A 23,087-nucleotide genomic window follows, 5' to 3' on the forward strand; every position below is an offset into this window, starting at 1 on the left:
ACCTAATTGTGCACGCCCACTTTTTAGACCCACAAGCCGCCCCTGATCTAGATCTAGGTTCACTCCCACAATGACTGTCATGTAAACAAACGGGACCACAATTGTACAGGAGTGCCGAAACCGTGCACCGAAAGAGAAGCCATTGAAACAGGTAGACTCTAGGCCTACAGAAGCAAGTAGGCCTACTATTGATATGATAGGAGACCTATGAATCATATTGCATGATAGGCCTAGTGTGTCTTTGCCAACTCACAGTAGGCGAATAGTCAAGAGTCGCTCTTCGGTCATTCGCCCACCAAGCCACCACTAGGTTTAGATCTAATCTAGATTCTAGATCTAGAATCTAGATCTAAACTAGATTTTTTTTATAAATTAGATCTAGATCGTTATTCCTGTGCGCATGGCAATCGTGCAAGACAGATCTATCATCTAGATTTCGCAAGCTTTACACAATATTATGTCTCTGTCTCTAACACAATTTAAGTTCATAAACTGTGCTATCACGTTATACACCAGCCCCGTTGTACCGCTTAGGTAGGCGGTATAGCAGGGCTTGACTGTATGTAAATATGGTATATATTTTTTTGGTAAGCGTTTTACGGCGCTCGCAACAGCATAATATGAGCGCGCAGACACACTAAGCATTTTCAGCTAGTAGGAAATTTTGAATTTTGCCCGAGTGGCGGCCGAAGCCTACTCTTATCGATTTTGGACCACTAAGTTGGGACCTTTAACGTGCATACGGGACCTCCGAGATTTTTCGCCCATGTCCGAGAAGGCCAGGTGTACATCTTTCCTACCAGAAGATCAGGGGTGTGGCTGAAAGAGGGCAGTGAGAAGGAGCCAAGGAGTAGCACTAGAAAGGCTGCAGAAAGAGTCAGGAGCCCAGAGGAGGGGGCAAAGGAGGTGAGGGGGTGGGGGCAGAAAGTAGAGACGAAAGCAGACGAAAGAATATTGCAAGAGAGAAGGAAATGAAGTAAAATGAGAACATTTTAGAGAAGAAATTTTTTCCGCCGGATTCGAACCCGGGACCTTTGAATGAGAGGTAAACACTTTAACCTCTAGGCCACGAGAGCCCGCCTATAAGATATGTAAGCTCAGGCACTGAGATAGAAGAACAATTAGATTTATGAACTTTACATTAACATTCTATTATGTGGTGAACCACAACATTAACAGTTAAATGAAGAACAACAGCAACACCCCCCCCCCCCGAAAAACAAAAAACAAAAACAAAAAAACAAAGACGAATCATACGTTTCAAAGATATATGTTTAAAAATAAGCAAATGTCATGAGTATGGCATCAGGAGCTCCTCTGGTTCTCACTCATGCAGTTGATTTCGCTTTTGTGGAATTTGTTCTTTAGTTAAGTTTATTTTTTCTCGGATCCCAGCACTTTTTCTTCTTGACAGGTCCCAATGGTTAAGTGGAACTTCGGATGAGATATTCTTTTTTTTTTTTTTACTCCCTGACAGCATCAACTCAACCGTAGTCACTGTATATGGAACTTTTGGGTCTTTACGACTCATGCTATGTATATTTCTGCAAATATTGTTATCTCCCATTTTTTTCAAGTATCCCGACTCTCCCCAGATTCAAATTCCACAAAAAGGGGGGAAATCTTTACCATCCCCGTTCTGCAAAATGTTCTACCCCTTTTTTTAACGATACAATGACCCAGCAGAAAGACGAGATAAATGTAGGCTACTCGACAGAAATTCTCCAAACATTGATTTTTTACTCGGCTCTTCTGCGTGCACCCCCCGGGGCAGTGCCACTGACTGTAGTGTCTTTTGGCCATTCCCAAAGAGGGGACATTTCTCGCTCAAGTGCAGTAGAAAATGGGCTGATTCATGTCACGCTTATAACTGTGCCTGATCTACAACAGGGAACTGCTGCTTTTTCTTTCCTAATCCTTACTATTGTCATTTTCCTCTACTTCTTTTGTGTGTTTGTCACTCTCTTGTGACCAGCTAATTCTGGGGAGCCTTGACAGTTGAAGCAGACCTTGTGCTGTTGAAGCTAGAGAGGTGGGCAGAGTGGGTCTGATTCCCTGTAAAGACTTCTCTGTTGACACCCACCCCTTGGCGCTCATATGACCTTATGCTGTTGCGAGTGCCGTAAAACCCTCTACTATAATAATGAATAATAAATCTTCTGCGTGCGACTGCGATGCGCCTTACTGCTACACCAAAATAAAAGCGGTTCTTGTTTGAATTATACCGGAACCTCCCGAAAACAACCGAAACCTCCCAAAACCACCCGAAACCACGCAAAAACCACCCAAAACCTCCCGAAGCCCCCTCAAAATTTCTATGATATGATGTTATTAATTGGTATGCTATCTATCGCTCTGTGGATAAAATATTCTGTCGGCTGGTTCTTGGTTCTTTTTATATTATAAGAGAAAATGATAGTTTGTCAAATCTTTGTTCAACTTCATTCTTTATTTTGTTTTAACTGATGAGCGACAGCTCAGGTTGCAATTAATAGCCTGTACTTCTCAGAATTTTAATTACTGTTATTCTATACATGTAGTAGTATTCAAGTACAGATTTTTCACATAATGTAATGATGCGGTATTTAATTACTGTTATCTTGTACAAGTTGTGAAGTATTCTAAGGAGAAGTGACCATGAAGTGACCCCTAAAATGTTTTTGGGTGAAACTATTAAAACTTGGGTTATCACTTATTATATAACATATACTCTTTTCCAAAAAAAAAAACTTGACACATTTTCTTTAAACATAATACTATTAAATCAAAACGGATAATGACGATATTTATGAACAGTGCTGTGTGTTGGTTTTACTATCTTCTGAATCAATTTTGACAGAACAACTAAATGAGTTCGCTCAATTATGTGTGTTTAGTATGATTTCATTTAAATTTTTATTCTATTAAGCATGAGTTTTCTGTGTTGTCTTTGCTATCAATGTGTAGGTTATTTCAAAACCTACAAAAGGTGTGGAAAAAGTTTATGAAAACATCGTTTGCATTTGAACTGAGAGCTTCAGAAATCAAGAAAAATGTCGACTTTCAACCATGCCGCGTCTCAGTGCAGACGAGCGGGGGCGCGCTGTAGGGCATCTCGAAGCAGGCGTTCCCGTGGCGGATGTGGCAAGGATTTTTAACTGTAGCAAGGAAACCAACTACAGTCTGCAGACCGGGTACATGAACACAGAAAGTACAAGAGACCCGGCACAGGATCAGTATACACCACCCACCAGAACGACAAGTTCCAGTCTGCTTCGCATACAGCCAGAACCCTCCGGCAACACCAACCAGTGAGCACACAGACAGTTATTCGTCTCAGGTCCTTTTCATGGATGAGTCTAGATTTGTCCTATGTCGCTACGATGGTCGAGTGCCGGAAATATCGCCGTCGAAATTAAAGCTTTGCTGACCAGTGGGTACATGAAATCCCTAACCGGGGATATGAGTAGGTGATGGTCTGGGGCGGAATCACAACAGACCACAGGACGGCATTGGTACATGCTCCGACAGCATAGAATAGTGCCAACTACGTAGCCACCATCTTGTAGCCACATGTGGCACTGTTGGTACAGAACCATCGAGGCTACACCTTACAACAGGACAACGCTCGAGCCCATCTTGCCAGGGTAACACAAGCTTACCTTGCACAACAAACAATTCGGTTTCATTCATCCCTGGCCAGCAGTATCACCCGACATGAACCCAATTGAACATATGTGGGATATTCTCGGGCCTCAAATCCAAGAGATGAAGCCGCTCCTCAGAACGACGCTCAGTTGATTCAAAGCCTACCAACGCTTGGAACGCTATCCCACAACATCAAATTTCCAACATCGTCAACTCTACGAGGCGCAGATGAGATGCCGCGCCGTCACTGCAGCAGGCGGCGGTCACACACGTTATTAATCCTGCCGAACTTTCAGACATAACTTGAAATGCTTTAGATTTAACTAGTACCAGTGTATTTTGCTATAAGACGTTTCGAAAACAATAATTTGAGATTACTAGGTCAATGTAAAGTTTCTTGGTGGAAAAATGCACATTTTCTGATTTTTTGAATTTGGACCTTATCAATTCAGGAGGTGCTTGAAGCACCAGGTGTGTATTATGTGCTTTAAAATACAGGTTTTGAAATTCTGAAATGCTTCTTCTTTTTATGTGTAAAAGGTTGTCCCCGTGTCTGCAATGGTTTATTTTTTATTTAACACTATTCTTTATGTCAAGTTTCTTTTGGAAATGAGTATATTTCCTGGATATTTCCTGGACAAATGTCCAGAAACCTATGTAAGCGTTTCTATACCCTAAAGTGGTGTTTGAAGGGATTTTATTTTTAGAGCTGAGGGTAGAGAATTTAAAAAAGAAAATAATTGCCACTTTTTTTCTCAAAAGGCATGTTTTACACAGCTTATATGTTTCAGTTTTAGTAGGAAACATTCATTCTATTTCTACCGTGTTAATATTATCAAGAACTTGCCATGTTCGAGTTTGAAATATGTTTTTACAGTTTCTAATTGGAAAGAGAACTATTTAGGCCTTTTCTGACCTTTATCGCCGTTTTCTTAAAATGCTATTTTCACACACTTTATCCCATTTTCTTACTGTATTTTATTCGATTTTAATGTAACTTTCACAGAATGTTAACGGCACCTAGTTCTAGAAACTGTCTTGGGGAATTTTTGATTGAACTTGTACCTTTTGATAAATGGCGTCAGAAAGTGATTTTTTCCCTTTTTTCAGTTATGCAATAAGCCGATTTTTTAATTGCCGTAGAATGAAAACTAAAGCATATACATGTACCAAAAATTCTCCAAGACAATTTTCAGATACGTACTTTTCCCCATGCCAAATAAAAAAGGTTTGAAATAAAAACAAACGAGTCAAACCAGGTGAAATATTGTCTCTTATAATGCTATTGTATTGTGTGTTTTTTTAGTTTAAATAATTTATTCAGGATCAAGAAGTATCCAAGTGGGTGGTTGGTGGGTGCTCTGGTGTGGTTTGCTCCTTCTTTCATATCAAACATCTATCGTCCATATCTCCCCTCCCTCTTTTTTGTGTTTGATGCTTATTTGACCCTATCGTGTTGCAAGTGCAGTAAAACACTTACTAAAAAAAGAAGTATCCAAATACGATAATATTGTATTACAGATCTATATTTTATCCCCAGATATTTTATCCACTATCTATCCATAGATAGCAAAGCAAATAACATCATATCATAGAAATTTTGAAGAGGTTTCGGATGGTTACGGGAAATTTTGGGTGGTTTCGGGAAGTTTTGGTTGTTTTCGGGAGGTTCCGGTATAAACAAGTACCCCACCAAAAGTATACTTACATTTTTTGGTGTCAAATTTACTACACTTATACTTAGAGACTGCAAACAATTTATGAAAAGAGAAAAAACTGACGTCATCATTAGAATTATTTTACCAGTGCACAGCTTGAATTTTTTTGGTCTTCGAATACCCATTTATGAATAATACTATAATATGAAATGATTCCTTCGAAAGGAAAGACATAAAACAACTAAAAAAACGAAAGGACAATTTTCCTATTTTCTAGAGGACTTAACAGGTTCCTAAACATTTTCAATCAACATAATTACTTGTGTGAAAATCATACTCAAACACACATACATGTACGAACTTTTCTCTCTTATTCAAACAAAGCAATATCTTTGGTCATTAAACACAAACCAGTTACTTAAATATCACATACACAATTTTTCAAGCAAACACCAACACATAAATTTAAATAACCCTTTCTCTCTCTTTTTTTTCTGTGTCAATTTTTTTTCTTAGCCTGTCCCTATAGCCTTTCTATCTACTTGATTCACTTAGCTTGCAACTTTCTAAACCTAATTGCATCAGGGCTGCCAACTTGATCTTACCACACAAATCAAAACAGCCCTTATACCTGAATACTCTGAGGTGGTAGCTTACCATTACTGTATTTGCAGAACTTTCAAACCAGGCTCAGATTCTAATTCCCACCTTCCCTATTAAAAAATGCAAACAGAAATCTTATCTAGTCATTTTTATGAACACGATTACATTTTTAATGGTCGTGAAGAATTCTATTAAAACTGTTGTAGGCAGATTCAAGATCAAACAGCATCTGTCTTACTTGCCCGTCGTCCAGTTCTTCTGAAGCTTGCATGTCCCCCAATGTGTCCAACCTAAAGTAAATGTTGAAATGACTTAAGCTTTGCCTTATGACAAATTGACATTGAGTATTTAACAAAATATAGTTACAGGTACCACCACAAAATATGAATTATGAACTAAACAGGAAACTTCAGTCCTGTACAGAATCAGAAGCTCCTGAGATTGTTTAATTACAATCAAAACATACATTTTAAAGATATCGATTAAATTTCCATTAAGTCTTGGTCTGAAAGCTTAATTTATCTCACTTTACAATTTTAAAAGCTTCCCGGAAGGTGATCAGAAAAGGATAGAGAACGATAAGCTATTTCCTCCTTTTTAAAATAGGCTTAGGTGTAATTTACATCATTTATGTGGCGGACTTCTGACTCTGTTATTAAGGCCAACACGGGCTTAGAGAGATACAATATCCAAGCATAAAAGACCTGGATACTCCAAGCAAAATTCCTCCCCACTTGGAAATCGAATTTGGACCTCCTACGTACATGTACAAAAGCGAAGCGCCGAACCGATATATCACAGCCACAAGGCAACTGGCTATGATATTTCCATCAATCTGACTTGCTGTAGGCTAATAACATGTTTTGTCGAAGTGGAGTGGAGCACGCAAGATGGGAAGATCATAGCCGCCTATGATCCCATCTCAAATAGATCAGCAGCTACAAAATGAGCTTCGTCAAAAATGGTCTTTCCAGTTGAATTCCTCATAAACCGTGTTTACGTTCTTTGAACATGCACACCATTCTTTCTTTTTCCTTCTTCTTATCACAGAAGAGAACGATGAGCTACAAAACCTTGAAGGTGAGAAGCTTCACGGTCAGATTAAGATACCAAGTATGTTGACCACAATGACAGTCCACTCACTCATTCAATGGTACATGTAGGCCTATCTGCAAAATTAATTTACTGATGCATTCAATTTCATTCACTAGCATACAATCATCAATGGTGGAACTAAAAAAAGAATCGCTTTGTTTTCAGGTGAAAATTAAAAGTAAAGTAATGAATAAACAAGGCTTTAAAACGCGAAGGGCAAAAAATCGTGTTGACTATCCCTTATATCAGTGTTGAATGTATTGATTTAAGTTTTAATTTGATAAAATTGTAACTTTGACAGATAATTAGATACCACCTTTAGTTATGGCCATGATATCTTTCAGTAGTACGGTAATTAAAGAAAATAGAAACATATGAAGAAATTTAAAGGGGGGGGGGGGGGGGGGGGGGGGGATTTACTAACAATCGAAATAATTTTTTTACCATTTTTTTACAGCGTGTTTGCCTTCAAAATCTGGAGGTAGAAGACTTAGTCTTGTCATTGTTTCAGCCAGCTCTCTCAAATCTGGATGAATCTGAAATGTCCCATTTCAAAGCATTCACTAGATCTACAGGGTTGATAAAGTTGTGCCACTAAAAAAGTAAAAAGAAAACTGCCACCCTAAAAAAACAACAACAGTACAAACCAAATAACTAAACCATAGCTAATGGTTAAAAGTTATGACTACCTTTCCCAGCTGTGCACCAGACACACGTATACAGTGGAACTCGGATCCAACAAAGTCGTCGGGCCTGGCCTTCAATTGGAATGTAAATTGTAAATTAGATATGTATACGTATTGTATAAAAATACTGTCTGCTGGCTTTTGCGTCTTCACTCGTTATTTAAATTAAATATATATTTTTTGGTCGCATTCTTGGGACAATTTTTCGGAAATCAGTTGCACAGAGTGTTATACAGTGGAACTCGGATTCAACGAGGTCGCCGGGCCTGACCTAAAATCTCGTTGAATCCGAGTGTTTGTTATAGCAAACACGAGGTTTTGTGTAGATAATTAAAGGCACTGAGCGAGTAATGTATAAAGAGAAGTCGCAAGTAATGCCTGAAATGCCTGCGTATTATGAGCTGAGTAATTTTATTTTTTTTAAAGACCGATTCGTTCAAATGCACACGCCTGTGTCATCTTGATTGTTTACCAAAAGGTGTGTTGCTGTGTAGAACCTAGTATACGGCAACTTTTGATTCCATAGACCAGCGCACAATTCATTACGTAGTTCTACGTCAAGACTAGCTTATCATTGAAACAATGATCAGTTGCCGAGGGGGAAAAAGACTATGACGCGTTTGTATCAGGGACGTTCCACGCCCGGACCGCTAGTGCCCCTCCCCTCTCCCCTCCCCGACACGCACACACAGCCACACGTGTGCAGGCCGCCCATCCGACCCCAACACACGCCAGAGTAGACACGTGTGCGTGCCAACAACGCATGTGTTGGTATGAAAAAAGGCCGCTCATTAGTCGAATGCAATCGGCTAAGCGAATAATAGTTCACGATGGATGGTTTACGGGAATAGATAAAGTTCGGTCTGGGAGAAAAATGAGCGAAGCCTCGTTTGGGGGGGCTGTTCACCCTGGAAGCGACCTCGTTTAATCCGAGCTCGCTGGTTTAAGTGCTCGTTGAATCCGGGTTATTTTTATTGATTTTAAAGAAGGAAAAAAACCCCAGGGGATCTATCTCCTCTTGTTGAATCCGGGTTCTTGTTGAATCTAAGCTCGTTGAATCCGAGTTCCACAGTATGAAAGAAGGCCGCTGATTGGTCGCATGCAATCGGCGAAGTGAATAATGGTTCACGATGGATGGTTTCCGGGAATAGATAAAGTTCGTTCTGGGAGAAAAATGAGCGAAGCCACGTCTGCAGGGGCTGTTCACCCTGGAAGCGACCTCGTTTAATCCGAGCTCGCTGGTTTAAGTGCTCGTTGAATCCGGGTTATTTTCATTGATTTTATAGAAGAATAAAACGGGGAATCTATCTCATCTTGTTGAATCCGAGTTCTCGTTGAATCCGAGCTCGTTGAATCCGAGTTCCACATGTATCATGGATGTGAGGGCAATTAGTGACGACTTTCCAACAACACTTGTTTGACTGCTCAGAGACCAAGGGAGTCAACCTCTTGAGCTCACTGTATGGTATGGAGTCAAAGAGCAAAGAGTGCAAGTTTCTAGATTATGTTTGGTTTGTTTGAGTTTGAGTAAAGAGTAGTTAGATATAGCATATCAACACAATAATGGCTATCTAGTGCTGGGAAAAAGTAAAACAGACAGACAGAAACATCAGAGGGAAAATGAAGAAGTAGGAACTACCACGCAGTGGTGCCCTGCAACCTCTAGCTGTTTCTAGATTAAGAACTCTGAAAAGAACTATTATGTTTAAACATCGTTCAAGTATCTTTGACACTCACCTCATCCATTGCTCTGATTTCTAATCTGAGTTTGTCCATGACAGTGATGAAAAGCTGCAAAGTAAAGAACAAGAAAGAAAAAAATAACACCAAACTGACCGCGCCAAGAACCGGTCACTGCAATGTAAAAACAATTAGATTGAAGTCTTGTTTTACATCCTAGTCTTACACATGAATGGAGTCCGCTTTAACAGAAATCTGCGAGAACGCATGCTGCTCAGATAGAAGACAAAAATTGGGGTTTCATTTTCTTTTGATTTACTAGTCTTTTCGTATTAACTGTGTTCTGTTTATGGGGATTCCACTGTAGTCATAATGTGCTGTTGGTCTGTTAAGGGGACACAGCAGACCATCTAAGTCATCCGATACAGAAGAGAAATCAGAACATCAAAAAGGTCTTGAGCTGTGATTCAGTGACTATGTGAGATATAATAATATTATCGTTGTGCCCTAAATTTGGATTTTAAAAAATCAAGTGTTGTGAAAAAAAAAGAAACAAATCAAACATTGGAACAATACCTTGGAGGGGGTGGGTGGTTGGTGTGTGAGATGGATGTGGTATAATGTACATTACATTATGGCTGTTGTACTATTATTATGTAACATCAGAATTAAAACAGTACATTCCTTTAATCAGTGCCTGTAGTCACTTTTTAGTTACCAGCTAGAGGACAAAAATAAAACAAAGACCCTCCATAGCATGTTTTTCTTTGCACTCTCTCTCTCTCTCTCTCTCTCTCTCTCTCTCTCTCTCTCTCTCTCTCTCTCCCTCTCTCTTTCTCACTATCATTTTCGCAAACACTATCTCACTATCACACACTCTCTCTCTCTCTCTCTCTCTCTCTCTCTCTCTCTCTCTCTCTCTCTCTCTCTCTCAAACTATATCCACAAACCGAACAATAACAGACCTAAGGCATATCAGGTAGACTTGAGGATGTAAATAAGAAGCCTCCCAAAAGTCCTATGGCACCCACCAGCCTTGAGTCATGATCCAGGGACACCAGATTTGCCTGCAGGCCGAACTTGTTATAATAAAATAATGGGCGTTGTGCTAGATCTGCTATTCCTTTAAAGTTTCTATAGGCAATTTCAAATTTTAAGTCCAAATTAAAAAAATAAATTAGTTAACGTTTATATTTATATGTTTAGGATTCCCAGGATGGGGGCGTCAAAGATAGAAACCGACTATGTAATGCCTGAAATGCCTGCGTATTATGAGCTGAGTAATTTTATTTTTTTTAAAGACCGATTCGTTCAATTCGTTCAAGCACAAAAAAAGAGGATTCAGTGGAAACACGAAGTGAAGCGTCGCCGTCTGTCTCTGATTAGCATTGATTGCCTCCCTATTTATTGTTGATTGTTTTTCAACCATGGGGTTGCACCAATAGATGAAAGTTTGTGCACTGGTTCATTCTTTAAAAGCTGAAATCTTTTGGGAAGGCTAGGTTCAGTTTTTCATGAATACTGGTACATGTATCGGTAAGTGTAGCCTATAAACAAATATATTTTCCACAGCCAGTTTTTCACCTAGATGCTTCTCTTTCTTTTTTACTTTTGATACACAGAAAACAAAAAGCTGACAGACCATCAAAGTAATCATCTTTAGCCATTGTAGTTGGTTTTAATGGTGGGTGCATAGTCTACAATACACATTGGCCCTGAAAGGACTGAAAGGTGGGTTAAAACGAGCCATATGTCTAAATATAAACTGCATTCACCTCACATCCACCAGTCCTACGATGAACAAATTGACCACAAGACTGACATACGACGGGTAAAAGAATCTACCTGAACGCCTAAAGGACACCTACGGTAGAAGAAATGATAGCATTGTACAACATAATACATGTACATCACTGTGATAAAAGCACTCACAGAGACAATGTCTGCAATGCACTTGCTTGGGTTTTCCTCACCCTCGAAGAGTCTGGGCACAGAAATCGGTCGCCCCTCTTTAATTCTTTCAAGGGCAGCAGGGCAGTCCAGCTATAAAATGAGAAAACGGTCAACTATTAGCACATGTTCCTTCTTGTCCCACCAAAAGAGAGTGAGGGTGTATAACTTTTTCCTGCAAGAATGGAAGTATATGAAGTTATTTCTCAAATAGTATTTTAAATAAAAGTAATCAAAAATATTTGTACTGATCCACATTGATAAATAAGTGAAGGATCTGAGCATCTTCCAAACACACGTATCTAACCCATCTGGATACACGTAGTAAATTCATAAAAAAATGGTGAGTCTAAAGAACACTTGGTGTTGCAGCCTAGATCAGCTAATAAGAGTAACACAATGACTTGTTCTTGTATAAAACGCGTAGATTCACTGCAGCTATAGCCAGATTTTTATTCAAACAGAGAGCAAATTATGTACGACGAGTATCCCACCACTTCGGTCCACTGTCACAGTGTTCGGAATGAAATCTTTATTCCCAGCCCCATGTGATGTTACTTTTTGTTAGTTCACTGTGGTAACTTTGGGTGACTGAGAGGTAGATCTGTACCCCGATAGCAAACCCTCTCGTGCTCGCAAGCCCCTAGTTCAAGTCACAAGCCTCAAATCACCAGGTCAAATCATTAAATAAAATCACCAGCATGATAAGTTGAGTCTAGCCCAAAGAGGTTATAAATAGAACTATTTATAGCTTATATTATTGCTTCTAAGCCTAAGCTTCAAGTCCACACCAACTAGCAATCCGCGAAGCCACTCGTGTCAGACCCCCTCATCTTCCCCACCCTGCTTGCAATCCGCGAAGCCACTTACGTCAGAAAAAGAGAGATTGGGGGGGAGAGAGAGAGAGAGAGAGAGAGAGAGAGAGAGAGAGAGAGAGAGAGAGAGAGAAAGAGAGAGAGAGAGAGAGAGAGAGAGAGAGAGAGAGAGAGAGAGAGAGAGAGCCCGCTCACAGTGTCACTGCGCGGTAGAGCTGGAGTCTGCTCGATAAATCGAAGGCTTGCGATCAGCGGACGGCCGTCAAGTCTCAAGTCTCGCTCGCAGCACAGCAAGTCCCATGACTTGCTTTGAGTCCCATGACTTGCTTTGTGCCCCATGACTTGCTCGCAGCCCGGCAAGTCTCCTGTGCCCCATGATTTGCTTTGACTCCCATGACTTGCTTTGGGTCCCAACCTGGCAAGCCACTTGCTGCAGAAGCGAGCAGGAAGACCGCTCGCAGTGTGAACTCCTAACCGTGGAGGAATGGAGAGGCTGTGCATGTTTTGGTGCAAGGCGTAGAGAGCCGAAGCTATTTTTAACTTCCCGCCGTTGATCAGCTGAGCGAGTGGATGAAGTGAGAGGAAGCATGGTATTGTAGTAACAGAAACCTAGCAGGTTTCTGGTAGTAATTAGTAGACTTAGATTACCTTCGAATGGAAAACTCCGGGGGTCGTTGGGATTGGCTTTTGTATCGTATTTTGTAGATGTTTTACACTCTCAATTACAGAATACAGAACTTTTAGCAGACGGGCTAGGCCTACTTCAACCCAATGTCAGGGTCAACCTGGGCTGAGAGGGAACAACGCCCCAGCAGAAAGACGGGGGTTCTCAGTAAAAAAAATTATCCCCATAAGGGAATCGAACTGAGGTCTTTTGCGTGCAACGACAAAGCGCTTGGCCCGTGCATATAAAAAAATACCGGCCTTTGCATCGTAAGAATAGCCGGTCCATTATTAATTTTAAGTGCATTGAACAGAGCTTTTTCTTTTTTACAACCAGACTATGGAAAAAAAACCCACCTTGCACTTTTGGTGCGAGCCTCTCAACGCAAATAACCAGAATTTTCTGTAATATGTACTACGTAATATGTACTAAGCCCACAGCCACGAGAGTTCGCGATAACGACACAGTACACCAAGACTGTCCGCGAGTCACAACTCACCGGAAGTTCCCCCCGTTAGCGAGAGGGAGGCAAAGCAAAGCAGAAGCCTGCTCGCAAGCCTCTGGCGCAAGCTGTTCGCTGCACGCAAGCCTTCGATTAATCGAGCAGACTCCAGCTCTACTGAGAGGCAACACTGGTACAACTTACACAAGTGGTTAATGGTTAAGTTGAAAGTGCCCTCTGCCTTCATTCCAACACCCCCACCAGGGCAGGGCTACAGACTGAAGTTGTTTTTAGGCCATTCCCAAAGGGGGGGTATTAACATGTTCCAATGCACAGTAAAATTGTAAACGGGCTGATTAACAATGTCATGCTCATACTGTGCCGGAACAACATAGGGGGAACTGCTACTTTTTCTTTCCCCATCCTTACTATCTTCTTTTTACTCTACTTCTTTTGTATGTTTGTCACACTCTCTTGTAAACTGCTATTTCCGGGGTGCCTTGATATTTGAAGCAAACTTTGTGCTGTTGGAGCTAGGGAGGTGAGTAGAGTTAGCCCGATTCCCCGTTTGGGCTTCTCTGTTGACATCCACCCCTTGGCGCTCATATGACCTTATGCAGTTGAGAGTGCCGTAAAACTTTACTAAAACAAAAATAACCAAAACATTCCATTACACGGAGAAGCCACAATAATATAAAAGGTTGGGAAAGTAACCCCGTTTAAAAAAGAACGAAAAATGGGGAAAATCCACTTTTTTCTTGGCTCGTATTGGGAAAGTTGCTTATACAATGAAGAGCAGTCATGTCTATTGCTACCTACCGCTTAACCCTATCCGTACGTCGAGTTTAACTATCGTATCCATACGACGTTGGGAACTCTGTGCCCCCATTTTCCAAAGAGGAAATTGACTCGTTAATCCGATCAGTACGCTTTGCTTAGCAGTCTATCAAAATGATTTTTTGAGAAATACTGAAACTTTCAAAGAGATCTTTGAACTAGAAATATTCTAAAATGTGAAGAATACAACCCCTGGGGTACAAAATGACCCCACGCGTACATCAACATCATTGCCTTTCTCACCCTGCACCAGAGTATAGGCCACGGACAAACATTTTCCACTTTTCTCTATCCTGGGCTAGCCTCTTGATGTTATTTCATGTCTTCCCACTTTTCTGTACATCGGTTTTTGTGCTTCTTCCCCATGTTCCACGCGGTCTTCCCCCTGACCTCTTGCTCTGTGGATTCCAATCCCAAAACTTTCTTTGTTATGCAGATGCCTGACTTCCTGAGAATGTGTCCAATCCATCGTCACTGCCTTTTTCATACCTCATCTCTGACTGGGATCTGTCTTGTTTTCCTTAACACTTCCTCGTTGTCCTGTCTGTCCATCTGATCCTCAGTAACTTTCTTAGACACTAGTTAAAAAAAACCTGGATCCTCTTTATGCAAGTCTGTGATGCATTCCATGTCTCACTTACATTCATACAACAGGAATGATTTCACATTTGAATTGAAAATGCTCAGCTTTGTTCGAAGTGAGATATCTCTGGTCTTTCAAATCCTATCCAAAGATTATGAAAGCAGTCTGTGCTTTTCCAATGTGGGACTTTATTTCAGCATCTGTTCCTCCCTCTCTGTCAATTATACTTCCAAGAGAGCAGAAGGATTCAACGTCTTCTAGTGCATTTCTTTCTATTGTGACCTGCTCGTTTCGTTGTGCATATGTCCTTAAAACCTTTGACTTTCCGGGGTGGATCCTCAATCCAACAGACTTCGATAGGCTGTTTGAAACTGAAGTCTTTGCTTGTACCCGTTTCTGAGTGTGCGACAGAAGCGCCAAGTCTGCAATATCCAGATCGTTCAACTGTGTCTATGGTGTCCACTGTATACCATTTCTGTGTCCTCTGGTGGTTCCCTTCTTCAGCCAGTCGACTGCCAATATGAAGAGGAACGGTGATAGTAAACATCCCTGTCTCACACCAGTCTTAACATCAAAGCTGTCAGTGAACTGGTCCTCAGGGACAACCCTGCAACTTGTCCCTTCGAACACGCTCTTGATGAGGTTCACCAACTTCTGTGGGATTCCGTGGTGTCTCATTATCTTCCATAGTGTTGCTCGATCTACACTGTCAAATGCCTTCTCATAGTCAAGGAAGTTGACGATCAGTTGGGAGTTCCACTCCAGGGACTGTTCCACAATAATCCTCGGCGTGGCAATCTGGTCGGTGGTTGAGCGATTTTTCTGGAAACCAGCCTGTTCATCCCGTTGCTGTCTTGATTCTCTCCAGAATAACTCTGCTGAAGACATTACTTGGTATTGAGAGAAGAGTGATCCCTCTGTTGTTGCTGCAGTTGCTGAGATCCCCCCTTTTTTGGAAGCTTCACGAGGTGTCCTTCTTTCCAATCCTTTGGGAACTTGCTCTCATTCCAGTGGGAAGAGGAGGTCTACCGTCACATTGGCATCTGCTTTTAGGGCTTCGGGTGGAACCTGATCAGGACCGGCCGCTTTACCTTTGTTCAGCTTCTTAAAGGCTGTTTTGAAGGAGCACCACAGCAGATTGGTAACCTAGCATCTGCGTTTGTCGCGGCCGAATCGCGGGTTTTTGGCATATCGCGGTCGCGATTTTTGCATTTAAAAATTAAAAAAAAAAAAAACACTGCTGGGGAATAGAAATATTTTTTTTAAAAAGGAAAAGAAACCGAACCTCTTTACTTTTAGAAAGAAAGTTTATTTTCACTTCAGCTTCACTTTGTCTCTTTCTCACTTGTTGACACCACGTTGATTTGTTATTTTATACTTGAAGAATATAAGTACATTAATACTATTTCTATTGCTGTTTCTCTTTTATTTTTTCTTCTTTTTTTGTGTTTTAATTTGTTGGTATGTTAATTTTGTAAAATTGTTATTGTTCTGATGTGTTGTTTTACTATTTTTGGTTTTTATATAGCGTAATGTCATTTAATTTGATGTTGTTCCTACCTTTATATATATACACACGCAGTTATTTGTTAATTTCTGTGGTTGTGTATGTGCTGTTCTAATTTTGATTTGATTCTGTTGTGAAACCTTTATTTGTCACGTTTTACACTCTGTGTGGCTATAAATGATATTCTGGATTCTTCACAGGAAATTGTGGTGCCTTAGATTAAGTTACCTATATACAAACTGCTATATACGTCGTTAAAGAGAGATGAAAGCTTGAAAATTAATGGCAACTTTTATGGCAACTTTTGCCATTTTTGTGGCAACTTCTGGCAACTTTTTGACCAAAAAAATGGCAACAAACGCAGATGTTAGGGTAACTCATTTCTTGCTGGCAGGATGTTTGGCAGGTGGTGGTCTGTTCAGGAGACTGTTGAAATGCTCTACCCATCGTTTCAACTGAACTTCCTTTCCAAAAATGGTTTTCCCCTCTTGAGCCTTTACTGGTACCTGCTGGTACTTCGGGTTTCCCGTATTTTCCAGCAAGAGTCTTTGTGGTCTGGTAAAGGATTCGCATGTGCCCTCCTACTGCTTCTCCTTCTGCCTTCTCTGCCAGCCTGTTCGTGAATTTCTCCTTGTCTTTTCTTAGTGACTTCTTGACATCCTTAGCTGTTGTCCTCTACACTCCAATGCATCAGCTCTTGATCATCTTGTTCTACTTGCATTCGCTTCTGCCTTCTGTTGTCTTCTTATCCTAGTTAAGGGGGGGGGGGGGGGGGCTACACCTGAAGGCTATCTCGCTTAATACTGGACCGAATTTTACCAAATTTCACACATATAACAATCAGAGTAAGGGGTCTTAAAATCCTCAATCAACTTTACGAAAAAAATGTCGTTTCCATGGATACAGCGGCCATATTGGATTTTGTTGACATGTCTTACGTAATGAATACCGCACTTGTCGCTCATGGAAATTGATTGATTTTTTGCATGCGTGTTTACAAACATTAAATCTAAAACCTTAACGAATTAGAAAATTTTTAATGATTTTTTTCCTGAGGTAACATTCAAATTTGCGGAAAATCCTTGAAAATCCACACTCCAGACACCACCAACAAAAATGTATTCCATATATCAAAAATTCAAATAACAAATTTTTAGTATTACTTCTTTTCGTCTTTCTGTGAAAATTTCATGAAGATAGGACGAAGAATGGTGGAGTTTTTCAAAAAAGTATAGAGAAAAGTCGCGTTTTGAGAAAACAGCCGATAAAGAAAAATAAAATACTGACTTTATGAGGAAATGGCGGTTACAAACATGCCCGGTATGGGAAAACAATACGGTCTTGTGGGGGGTTCTTATGCGATGAAATAGTTGTAGGAAAGGCTGAAGAAGCAAAAAATGCCTACAACTCAAATTCCATGATTTTGAGCCGAATTTTTACTTTGGGTGTGTAGCCCCCCTAAATCCAATGAGTGTTGGCTAATCCACTCCTTGTGCTCCCATTTCTTGACATGTTGATGTAAAGACTTCTTTGACCTTGGTCCAGTGTGTATCCACCTCCGTGTCCTCTCCACCAAGATCAGCCAGAGTATATTGTGCTCGTCCAAAATACTTACTTGGAACTTCGTTCTTTTGATTCCAGCGTAGGTTCCGTGCTTTTTTAGTCGAAGCTTGAGTTTTGCCAACAAACAGCATATGATGATCTGATCCAACATTTGCCCCCTCTCTGTACTTTGACATTTTCCAGTGAACGCCTGAACCTACGAGAGATACAAAAATGATCTATCTGGTTCTCCGTCACGCCATCTGGCGAAACCCATGTAGCCCTGTGAATCCTCTTGTGAGGAAAAACAGAGCCTCCAATGACGAAACTGTTGAAAGCTCATATATTTGTGAATCACTCACCGTTCTCATTCATTTGTCCAAAGCCATGTTGTCTCATAATTCCTTCATACCCCACGTTGTCCTGACCAATATTGGCATTGGCATCTCCCATTTCGATGTTGGCATCCTTCCTTGGTAGTTTGTCGATGACACCCTGGAGCTGGCTGTAAAAGGCATCCTTGTCTTCATCCGAAGCATCATTTGTTGAGGTGTAGATATGGACTATATTCGAGTTGATACTCTTGCTCCTTGTAGAGAATGAAGCCATGGTGATCCTCTCCCCGTGCGGTACCCATCCTCCAAGTGACTCCTGTGCTTACTTACTCAAAATGATTCCCACTCCTTCCGCATGGTGCCTGTCTTCCCTCCCAGAACACAATGCATGTACTTGTTCCCCCGAGCTGAGCTGCTTCTGTCCAGGCTGTATCCAGTGTGTTCCGCTGACTCCTAGTTTGTTCAGCCTGTATCTTTTCATCTCTTGTACTACTTGAGAACTCATTCCTGCTGCATACAAGGTGCCAACATTCCACGACGCAATCCGGAGAGACTTGTTCGACAGAGAAGGTTTCGGGTCTGAAGAGTGTCCTTTCGGCTTTGTCCCCTGTCTTTCATTGTTCCTGCAGATGCAGAAGCTCCTCCGTCTCTCAAGATCGAAAAAAGCCGTGTTTGTCCGTTTTTCTGTAACTGATTGTTTTTTACTGGGTCGGGTAGTTGGCCCTCCGCAAACTGGCACTTTTCGGGCGACCAGACCTTTGCACCTTTAGTCGCCTTTTACGACCCCAGTATCACGGCAGGTGTATTCTTTGCTCCCCCATAGAAAAAACCATGCCCCCCCCCCCCTTTCCCCACCTGCAGGGGCGCCCAGGCGTACGGATAGGGTTAAATCAAAGGCAGAATCCATAGTGTTCCAGGATGAGTTCACTTACTCTGTACTTTTTCATGAAATCCTCCAGAGTAGGGAAATCACTCTGTACTTGTTTAAAAGCTGCCTTGTACTGCACGAGTAATTTTGAACAGGTGGCTGTATACCTGACAGAGAGCAGTGAAGGAAAACAGCGATGAAACGCAACATCATTTTATAAAGATGAAACTGGAGTGGCTGTGAAAACTCTTCTAATGTCTTTAGACCTGTACACCTTACCTAACCCTAGCTTACTAGTATAGCTATAGACTTACAAGAAAACCTGCATACTGTGTTAATAAGAACAATGATTACACACTTGTCAAAATATTCATGATCCATCCTAGTTCTTTACAAAATCAAAATTTTAAACTTGCAATCAACCCACACTCTTACAAGTAGCACGAATAATTGGCAAGCACCGTCAGAATAGCCGGTTAATCCATACATATGATTATCATTGTTTTGTCGATAAATAAATTGTAAACAATAAAGATTGACTGTAAATATTCAACAAAAAATATACAAATTAAGAGGCAGGCTATTTTGATCCTTTTTCTTAAGACTCCATCTAAGTAGAAAGATGTATATTCATCAAAAGATCTTCCTGTTGTGGCAATCACACACGTGTTGGTTTTTTTAAGCACACGACGGACAATTACATCAAATTCACCAGTACTGTACTTTTGACAAAGAAAACAATTTTTTGTCCACTGTCCGAGCAGCTGATCTCTAAAAAATCTAATTAATCCAGACAGGATGCATTTGTCAGACTTTTCTGAGTACGGAAAAGCAGCCACAGAGGTAAGCCTTTAGAATTAACTTAATTTTGAGCATGTGTCAAGCTATCATTGTTTAAATAAAATAGAGAAATAAGATGCAATTTATAACCAAACTCGGAGCATCCGAATTTACCTACTCTTTTGGTAAGACGTCGTCTCTAATGTTGGCTTTTTCAAGGCCCTGTAGTGTATTGATGACTGCATACAGGTCTGCCATGTTGTCGTACCTGTGACGTCAATAAAGGGAACTTTCATTGAGAAGATATAGGCTAAAATTTTAAAGAAACTGTTACACTTGAAACTGAAAAAAAAGGATAAATCACTAAAAAATACCAGCTGTTTTCTGAAGCAGCCTGAGAACATTTTGATACCCTGAATAAAAAAAGATCCGGCACATGAGCAACTGTCTGTGCATGTACATGACTGGCTACACAATATGACCTGATCTCTTAGTACTATTACTTTAGTTGTTGGGTCACACTTTCAACCAGGAATTGTACTTTTGAACTGAAAATCTAACTTGCAATTGGTTCAGCAAAAATGATGCCAGTTGAATAGAACCCTCATGAATGGGCAAGAAGACATGTGTTTTTTACGGAATGTATGAAACTTTAGGAATTTATTATAATTAAACTTGAATTGCTTGCAACATACTTACTTTTCTCTCTCTCTTGCAGTTCTGTACAATTTAACCTCCTGAAAAATATAACCGGGTGCCTTAATCACTTTCAGTACAGTTGAAAAATTCACTGTCATTTCAACCTAGACTATTCTGAACTGTGTAACATAAGTACAGCACAGGTATATATTCATGTTTTCTAAAAATACGACTATCTGAATACTGCCCTCATCCCTGAAATTAAAAGACTGGGATTTTAAATCTAGGAAAAGGAACACCAGTAATTATAATATGTCTATTATCACATATATTAAATAAAACAAATGTCAGTAAAAAGCTAATTTTAAAGAATTACTTGTTTCTTGATTACCAGCAAAATATAATCTCAATCCTTATGCGTAAAAAAAAAGAAAGAAAAACGAACCATATTTTTTTTCTTTTCTATGGAAGAGGTGCATTTTTACAAGTTTAAAAGCTTTAGACTTAAACAAACTTAAAAACAATTTTCTTTTCAAAATCGCAAACGACTTAAGGCTACATAAATATTTCCAAAGAAATTTTAAAAAGATAAAAAAGGCCCCTCATTTGGAACGAGCATTTACTAAAACCTTCCAAAGTAGAAGAGTAAAATAATTATAAGCATTATAACAAGCAAAGAAATGAGGTCTGACTTTCATTATAGATTATAACAATGTACCAGTCTTTGCTCTTGTGAAGGCAAAGTTTCCGTGCCCAGAAAACTTTACAACAATAAAATCCCTGGGCAGAAGGGAAAGGGTACCTTTTTAAGTTGACAGAGACATGGGGTGATTATTGCTTGTGGTACACTCACTTGCCAGACTATGAGCTAGTTTCAAATGATTTGTTGCAGGTGATGACAAGAAAAAAGAGGTGTAAATCATATAGATTATAACAACATGAAAAAAAAAAGAAACTGTACCTCATAAAGCTCAGCATTATTACTTGGGCCTGGAAACAGAAAAATTATAATTTAAAATTTCATGCTTTTATTTTTAATTACACTCTGTATAATGATATCAATTGATAAATATATTATGTGAATGAATAAAAGAGTTGTGAAACCTCTATGGAAACCTCCAAAATTATAAACGGGAACAACGAACATTGTGGTAATAACAAATCAATAAGTATCATTTCCCTTTAGGGTCAGGTACGTCCTAAGCGTAGAAAATATATGTTATCTGCTGTGTGTAATGCACGCTTGATAATAACAGATCTATATGCTGGCCACCACCCCACCCCCTAAAAAAAGAACAACGTTTTGATAGTGTAAAGAATCTTGTCTTTTGAGTCTTCACGCTTTTTCTTTCGCGTGAGTAATACTAAGTACTATAAAAAAGTAAAGTCACAACACTTTCGTGCATTTAAATTAGTGCTCACAACAACTTCTTCAAAAAATAGAAAACTGGCATTTCCCCCTGACACTTAGTGGATTTTCCAAATTCTTCATGGAGTTTAGATCTGTGTTAATACTAGAAAATGTAATGACGCAATCACCGTGTTATAGCCTTGGCACTGCCCACTCACGCAGCATACCAATTTAGAGCTAAATAAATTAATTCTACATCATCTGACACAATAAATAGTTCATCTATGTTAAGAGATATGGTCACTCCAAACTTATCATTAAAAAATCAGGCTTGGCAAAATTGTGCGAAATGAAAGAAACGTATTTATACATGTAGTGGGTTCGCGCCTATGCGCTTTTCCCTTTCGTCAACCCGCAGCCACATCCCGAATCGTCAGCCTCATCCCAACCTTTGACACGGGTCAAACTTCCATCTATTTATAGGTAGTTACCGGAACATGTATAGGTGAAGTGATGTGCCGTGATAGTCGTGCGATATATTATTATTGAGATTGTTTTGATCTCTATTTACTCATCACCACGAGAATTTGTTGAAGTTTTTACCTGGACTCTGCCTTTACTCAAATCTCGAATCTCGATCTAGATCTAGAGTTGTAATCTAGTGACAGGTTGCAGATTTCTGTTATCCAGTACATTCAAGAGATTAAATAAATGTTAATGGACTAGACTCTAGACTCTAGTAGTAGACTCTTCTACTTCTACTTTTAAACCTTCGAGATTAAAAAGGCCAAGCCTAGGCTTGTAAGGATTCGTTTTGTTAAAAGTGTTGTTTAACACAAAGTCTAAGAAGTTTGCAAAACTAACACATGTTCTAAGCGCTCATATGACCTTAGCAGTTGCGAGCGCCGTAAAACCTTATACTATACTATACACATGTTCTAACGAAATGAAGCTTAAATTGACTTTTATATTGTCAATAAGAGATCATGTTTAATCACCTAATCATTTAAGTAAGGAAGTGGCTACCCTCACCCGGAGTGAGAATAAAAACACTGCGATCGACATCTCACCCCGGGTGAGACTTGTCAGCGTTGGCTGTTGCCAGCGTTGGCTATTCTCAGCCGGTGTGAAACAAGACCTGTTTTTCCTAATTTCGGAATACTTTCTATCGGTGTGGATGATCAAATTGACAAAAACAAAGAAAAAAAATGACGTTATAGCACAAAAGTAAGCTAATTCGATCGTCTACAAAGATGCTATGGCTATTTCACTTTTCGAATCGAGTCGAACTACATGGGTCGCCATTTTGTTTTGCCCGATTGCCCGGAAGTTCTCGCAAGATCTACTCCTCCCCCTTCTCTCTCTCTCTCTCTCTCTCTCTCTCTCTCTCTCTCTCTCTCTCTCTCTCTCTCTCTCTCTCTCTCC

The 23,087-nt window shown here is 40.0% G+C and overlaps 1 protein-coding gene across 2 annotated transcripts in view; it reads right to left on the reverse strand.

Annotated features, from left to right (window-relative positions):
• Positions 1–5,056: 5,056 nt before the first annotated feature.
• The window catches only part of LOC101846243 (vacuolar protein sorting-associated protein 28 homolog), a 29,226-nt gene continuing 11,195 nt past the window's right edge, over positions 5,057–23,087 (reverse strand). Inside the window, exons 2-9 of one of the 2 annotated variants that reach the window (XM_005106689.3) lie at positions 21,273–21,301; positions 20,372–20,409; positions 19,851–19,940; positions 18,957–19,059; positions 11,282–11,392; positions 9,407–9,460; positions 7,428–7,519; positions 5,057–6,178 (exon numbers count right to left, since the gene is read on the reverse strand). In XM_005106689.3, coding sequence (XP_005106746.1) covers positions 6,058–6,178; positions 7,428–7,519; positions 9,407–9,460; positions 11,282–11,392; positions 18,957–19,059; positions 19,851–19,940; positions 20,372–20,409; positions 21,273–21,301 — 638 coding nt within the window. In that variant the 3' untranslated portion in view covers positions 5,057–6,057. The remainder of the gene's footprint in view (positions 6,179–7,427; positions 7,520–9,406; positions 9,461–11,281; positions 11,393–18,956; positions 19,060–19,850; positions 19,941–20,371; positions 20,410–21,272; positions 21,302–23,087) is intronic. The other variant, XM_035971977.1, reaches the window with a different exon arrangement.

This window comes from Aplysia californica, unplaced genomic scaffold, assembly GCF_000002075.1.
Source record: "Aplysia californica isolate F4 #8 unplaced genomic scaffold, AplCal3.0 scaffold00550, whole genome shotgun sequence".
Taxonomy (NCBI): domain Eukaryota; kingdom Metazoa; phylum Mollusca; class Gastropoda; order Aplysiida; family Aplysiidae; genus Aplysia; species Aplysia californica.